General features: G+C 34.4%; 1 protein-coding gene across 4 annotated transcripts in view; it reads right to left on the bottom strand.

Moving 5' to 3' along the window:
• The window catches only part of PKN2 (protein kinase N2), a 102303-nt gene that overhangs the window by 75737 nt on the left and 19296 nt on the right, over nt 1–7270 (bottom strand). For 2 of the 4 annotated variants that reach the window (XM_015562050.1, XM_015562051.1), the window contains exon 3: nt 2454–2623. In XM_015562050.1, coding sequence (XP_015417536.1) covers nt 2454–2623 — 170 coding nt within the window. Of the gene's footprint in view, nt 1–2453; nt 2624–3458; nt 3551–7270 lie in introns of all 4 variants that reach the window. The other 2 variants (XM_015562052.1, XM_006760794.2) reach the window with 2 other exon arrangements.

Here is a 7270-nt window from a genome sequence, read left to right on the forward strand (position 1 = left end):
TTCCCATATCTCTTAAGACAGAATTTCAGATGCTTAATTTTATACCAAGTACTTTATAATCTGGTTTGTCTTTCAATTATGCTACACCTCTCATTATACCTCACTCACTGAAAGCTCTCCCAGTGGAGAACAAAATAAAAAAGTCCCGCTAAAATCAACTAGAGGACTTTTCTGAAATAAAATGTGCCTTTATGGAGATTTAGATTTGTTCTCCCATAAAGGGATGGCCTTTCATTGATGATTGTTACTATTATTAGAAGTACATTCTACCTACCCTCAGATATATTGGATAAGAAATAAGTTGAGAGCCTGTTAATAGCCATATGAAATCACTTCCATTTCTTAGAACAAGCCATTGTTTTGCAGTTCCTTACCCTGTATATACTAGGTTTACCCAGATCAGTAATTCCTTCTTAAACTCCAAATCATACTTAAAATCTTATACCAACACTTTAATGATTTCTTCTGACAGATAAATAAGGTGACACTTCACCTTCTTATGTAATCTCTTATACTGTAAACCAGCCATTTTCAATCGGTGTGCCACAGAATTTTTAAAGCATGCAATACCTCAGAAATTGTAGAAGCTGTTAATATGTTCTGGACCTCCACTTGAGCCAATCTCAAATAAATGAATCTTTAATTAAAAACAAAAGCTATTGGAAAATTATCTATTTGCTTTAGCAGGCTGCTCATAGCCCTGTTCATTCGGGGCCTGTGGTTATCATAAGTTACCTTTGTATTTTAATATGACCATACCCCTGCTCAACTGGGGGTAGGGATAGAGAGAGGGAGGCCCACGGGCCACTCTGAGAATACGGTGAAATCTATGGCTTGCTAATTCATCCATCTGCCAACATACACACTTACTAGTACTTCTCCTATAACCTCAAAGGGTTCATTAACCTCTCAATCTAATTCATCAACCCTACATGAAAAAAAACCTTACTCCAGAGGGTGGTAACTGAGTTACTTTAAAACACTCCACATAATATGCTACAATCACAGCTCCAAAAACACAGTATTTGCCTTAAAAAGTCCAAAATAACACTGATAAAAACGAGAGGTCAATATTAAAAGTAACACAGAAAAACCAACTCTGCGACTCCAGAAATGTTCAAAGTGAGTGAAATAACATGCTATCAAATATAAACAAATATACTTCTCTAAATAATTTAAAAATTCTTTGGAAATACTGCATATAATCTCATTTTCATAACTAAGATTTTAAAATCTTATTTAAAACATATACACATTTCTTTCTTTTCCATCCTCCCAAATTTCATTTGGGTGGGTAAGTAAACGGCTCCAAACAAAGATTTCCCCCATCCCCGATTTCAAATTCTCCCTAAACTAAAAACAAAACAAACTAAACAAACAAATGCCTAAACTTTCATTCTGAAATTACTTAAGAAATATCTATTAACATAACATTTTCTCTTCCACACTATACCTCAGAAAAAGGACACATTTACAGTAGTGACAACTGCTCCCTACAACACTGTTCTACAATTAGGAATTACATGCCCATAACATATATGCCTTATAAGAACCCACAGGTCTAGTCCAAAAAAATCACTCATGCCAGAATGTCCTCTTTTAATTTGTCCTTTTCTAAAAACCTGTATGTAGTGATGGAAAACTCATTTTAGCCTAAATATCTATAATAATAAAAGCATAATATGCTAATTAGACCAGACAGCCAGATGTCCTTCTGGACGACCTTCCAGACGAAGCTGGGGCTGTGAGGGCTGAGCCCCTTGCACAAATTTCGTGCATCCGGCCTCTAGTTTTAAAATAACCTTTTTGTTTTAGAATAATTTTAGAGTTCCAGAAAAGTTGCAAGTATGGAGAGTTCCTATGTACCTTTTACTCATATAGCTAAAACTATTTTTTGATAGGTTTAGGCAGAAATAAGTTATTTTAAAAAACATTTGTTTCCAACTTGTTTTACAGTGTACTTGTTTATATCAGCAATTTTCACCCTTTTCATCTCATGGCACACACAAACTAATTATTAAAATTCTGTAGCACACCAAAATATATTTCTTGATGATCTGATAAAAAAAAAAAAGATACTTCTGATTCAGTCACACCAGAGAGATGTTGTTGTGGTGCCTGTTGTCATTTTTTTAATTTGACAATCTAAGGAAAAAGAGGTCAGTGCCTCTGAATAAATAGTCAGGTATTGCATGTTTTAAAAATTCTTGAGGCACACCAGTTGAAAAATCTCTGGTTTATGAGATTACATGAGAAGGTGGAACATCACCTTAGTCAACCTTAGCTGTGAACATGTACAACAAATAATTCAAATTTATTGCCCCTGTGTATATGTCCACAAATGACTGTGGAAGTGTCATAAGTACTCGCCAGGTTACAGGTAAATTTTATTGGGTAGGTGAATTCACACTCTCAGAATCTAGGAATAATGTGAATTGACTGGATGCACTTACATTTATTGTACCTACCTTTGAGGATCCATTTGAATACATCTGTATCATGTTCTCTGCACCTTGTTTTACTTTAAGCTCTATATCCAATTGTTTTTTTAAGGCCATCAATCTATTATTGCTAGTAGAACAACGAGGGTCACTACTGGGAGTGTCTGGAGTCCTTGGGCAATCTGTAAATTAAAAAGTATGTTAAAATTATTTACTAGGACTAATTACTGCTTAAAATAGGAAGCTAACATTTTCAAAGAATAAAGAATTATGGGGTTAAAGATGAGTCTGAAGTTACCTAAGCTGAATTTTCTTATGCTTCCAGGTAATATAAAAATTCAAACCAAGAAATATTAAGTAGAGTTGCAGGACCATTTGCCAGGATACTGTAGAAGTGATTTTGTTAAAACTGAAGTTGAATTAGATTGCTGCACAAAGTTTTTCCAACACTATTATTTTTAAATTAAAACAATTTAATGTCTATTCAACAATTAAACTAAATTCTCTACTCACTAGCTAATTAGTTTAAGAATAAAGATTAAAATATACAAATTCCAATGAAGTAATTCTTTGTAAGTAGAATTAAAATACTTCAAATATAATGCTTGCATTAATTAGTAATAACCAAAGCATACACATAAAAAACCTTCACATTTTTTTCTACTATGAGGATGTTCAATAGAATGGAAAATTTTTCAAGGATAATAATTCATTGATATCACATTGGTGGTAGCAGGATATAGGAAGACCAAAAATTCAAGTTCATGGCTTATCATAAAGAATATAATGGTTCTATTAAGAAAAAACAAAAAACACACACAAAAAACTTTAAGTAGAACACTAATTATTCTGGGTAATCCATTATTGCTGAAACACTTCTAATAGTTTTACCATGTCACTAAAATTCTTCACATGGAAGTTATTTTGTGCTTTATCCCCTCTAGGTCCCTTGTTTATTAAAAAAAAGAAGAAGAAAAGGAGAAAAAAGCTAGAAGACTAAAGACCAGGGTACCAGACCTGGTTTAGTTACAAGTAACTTGGTAATCACTGGAAAACTGCATAATCTTCAAGTTACTTAACCTTTGTTCTTCAGGGTTTCTTTCTCTCCTCTGCAATAAAAGATGATGTGACTTACTGATTTTAATGAACAAATTTCATATTTCATTTTATACTCAAAAATTTACTAGTTCAGAAACATTTAAACATAAATTGTTCATTAACTTAAAAAATACAGGTGCTATGCTAGATATTGGTGTAATATAATACTATTTCATAATTAATATATTAGTTTACAAGTTGTTAAATCCTGATCTAAGTGCGTTATAAACCCATTAATCCTCATAACAACCCTAAAAGGAACATTACACCCATATTACAGAAGAGAAAACCAGGGCAAAGAGAGGTTAAAAACCTTCCTCTGGGTTAAACATCTACTAAGTCAATCTTAGTAATTGCTGTGCCTCGCTGTTTTTGGTACTTAAAAACCCTGTAAACAATTTTACTAGCCTGTGTATAGGTGCACAAACTTACACATATGACAGTATAATTATACACATACAACAGTATAATTATACACATACAACTATATGTATGTATGTATATGTACTAGTATGCATATTAATACTGAAAATAAGTATTAATTCACATTTTACACATCAGGAAACAGGCAAGGTCAGTTATTAGCTGAAATTAATCAAGAAAGGTTTCTATTGTAACTGAATTTACCAAATTACAAATGAGTCACTTCAAAAGTTGATTTCTACACGACAAATTATTATAGAAAACTGATATATAAGGTAGGTAAGACATTAGAAAGGCTCACAAAGGAACTATGTAACATATTGCTATGGACAGAATTTTTGTGTTACCCCAAAAGTTACACGTTGGAGCTGTAATGTGCTGGCATTTGGAGGTGAGTCTTTTGGGAATTAGGTAATTGAGGGTGGTCTCTCCCTGTCATGTCAGGATACAGTGAGAAGACTCTATGTACTAACCAGGAGGACCTTCACCAGAACTCTGATCATGCTAGCATCTTGATCTGGATGTTGCCAGCCACCAGAACTTTGAGAAACAAATTTATGTTTTTTTAACGCACCCATTCTGTGGTATTTTGTTAAAGCAGCCTGAACTAGACATACATATACTGTATACATACATTGCTATAGTTGTTAAGAATGCTTAGGTTTAAATCTCAATTGATGCTGAGATTCAGTATAAACCATGTAATATGGGGTAAGTTATTTAACAACACTGTGCCTCATTTTCTTCATCTGTTGAATAGTGAAAAAGCATCAATCTCACAGGATTACTGTGATTAATTAAGTTATATGTAAAGAGCTTACAAAAGGGCATAGTGCATAGTAAATATTCAATAAACATTAATTAGTAGTCACTGTAGGAAGTATAAGCATATCTCTGTTGAGTCCATAAATTGCACAGCATAACAATGACTGAACAGTTAAGTGTATACAGATCTGTGAACAGGTTTTCTTTCCATTTTTTTTTTTTACATAAATGTTACACGAAATCAAAACCACACAAAATTTGGTATATAATTTATAATAAGCACATTTTTTTCTAAATATATTTTTATTGATTTCGGGCGGGAGGGCGGGAGGACCATTAATGATGAGAATCACTGATCCAAACCCTTCTGCACTCCCCCTACTGGGAATTCAGCCTGCAACCTGGACATGTGCCCTGACCGGGAATTGAACTGTGACCTCCTGGTTTATACTAGTAGACTGATTCTCAACAACTGAGCCACGCTGGCCAAGCAATAAGCACATTTTAAAAATATATATATTTTTATTGATTTCAGAGAGGAAGAGAGAGGGAGAGAAAGATATAAACATCAATGATGAGAGAGAATCATTGATCAGCTGCCTCCTGCACACCCCACACTGGGGATCGAGTCCATAACTGGGGCATGTGCCCTTGAACAGAATCGAATCCTGTACCCTTCAGTCTGCAGGCCAACACTCCATCCACTGAGCCAAACCAGCTAGGGCAATAAGCACATTTTTAAAAAGAACTGGAATGCATTCAGAGTAGAAGGCCCTCAGTCGAAAGGAGTTGAATAAATACTAGTATTTAGCATAGTATGAGAAAGAGAAACTGTTGCCTAATCATTTAAACATTTGTCTATAAAAGTAGCTGTCCATTTACTATTTCTCCATAGGGCAGAGTTAGACCCAATGGGTAAAACCAGCGAGAACAAAAATTTTACCAGAGGATAAAGAGAAATTCCTTACATTTTGAGTTATCTAACAATGAGACGGTTTGCTTTACTATTAATAAGATTCCTTGACTCTGGAAGCATTTACATTGAAGCTAGATTGCAATCTATTAAAGATGCTAAATAAGAAATTCTTGCACATTAAAGCAGGTTGTACTAAGACATTAAATACCTACGGATTCTAATATTCTGGGAATTTGTAATGGTATTACAATATCTATCGCTTTTTATGAAAATTATGTCCAGAAAATTACAAGAACACAAGAAATACAATTAATGGTAATGGTTCTTAAGGTCAAAATGTCTTGGTTGCCATATCCTCTGGCTGCTACTTATTGGCATGGTCGTGATCATACACTTAACATTTCTGTGTTGTAGTTTTTTCAGCCACAAATTGGGGTTATTGTGAAGATAAAGTCGGTACAGTCTTAGACCAATGTTTAGGGTTAAATATAATTACATGTCAGGGCTCAGTTAAGTAGCTGTATTTCTGCTCATTTAATCTTCAAAGGAGCTCACAAAGGTTTATAACATGAACTCATTTTGCAAATAAAAGAAACACACCCAGAAGCTCAGAGAGGTCAAGTAATTTGCAAAGGTCACAAAAGTGTTTGCTGAGGCAGACATATATCTTGTTTTATAAAGCCCCCTTTTTTACTCATCTAGAAATTAGAGAACAACTTAGCTATTTTCCTAAGATTTCATCCATTTTCCCATTTAACCTCCTACTTTTCTTCTCTCCAGTTTTCTTTCTTATAGGTATGTTAAATTTACAACATGTAAAACATATGGTTGCCAGCATATTTCTTAAATACTTTTTTTCATAGTGAAACATTTCCGAACAGGAGTAACTAAAACTCCCAATTAATGTCCTCTTCATTCAAAACAAGAAATTTAAAAGAATTCTATAAGATGAAATTATTTTTCCATTCTAGGAACTGCCTTTAAATTATAAGAGCAAATGTTAAATTGACTCTCTCTCTCTCTCTCTCTCTCTCTCTCTCTCTCTCTCTCTCTCTCTCTCTCTCTCTCTCTCTCTCTCTCTCTCTCTCTCTCTCTCTCTCTCTCTCTCTCTCTCTCTCTCTCTCTCTCTCTCTCTTTTTATTTTGGTTAATCCTCACCTGAGGATATTTTTTCCATTGATTTTTAGGGAGTGTGGAAAAGGGGGAGACAGAAAGAAACATCGATGTGAGACAAACCCATCAATTGGCTGCCTCCTGCACCAGGGCCTAAGCCAGGGAGGAGCCTGCAACCAAGGTACGTGACCTTGACTGAAATCAAACCCGGGACCCTCTGGTCCGCAGGCCAACGCTCTATTCACTGAGCCAAACTGGCTAAGGCTAAATTGACTCTTAAGTGCATACTTTGCCAATTAAAACTATACCTCATGATTAAGACTAATGAGGGTCCAAATAAAGTTTCACTTTCATAGCTAGGCATTAAAGGCCTTACACTTACAAGATCTAAGTTAACTGTCCATTACTAATTTCCTGTCAAATTCTACGCTCAGTTAAAAAATAATTTATATCTCTTTACCTCTGAAAAAGCAATGCACTTGACTTCATATTATTTTCAACTCATCTGAGACATT

Source organism: Myotis davidii, unplaced genomic scaffold (assembly GCF_000327345.1).
Source record: "Myotis davidii unplaced genomic scaffold, ASM32734v1 scaffold156, whole genome shotgun sequence".
Taxonomy (NCBI): domain Eukaryota; kingdom Metazoa; phylum Chordata; class Mammalia; order Chiroptera; family Vespertilionidae; genus Myotis; species Myotis davidii.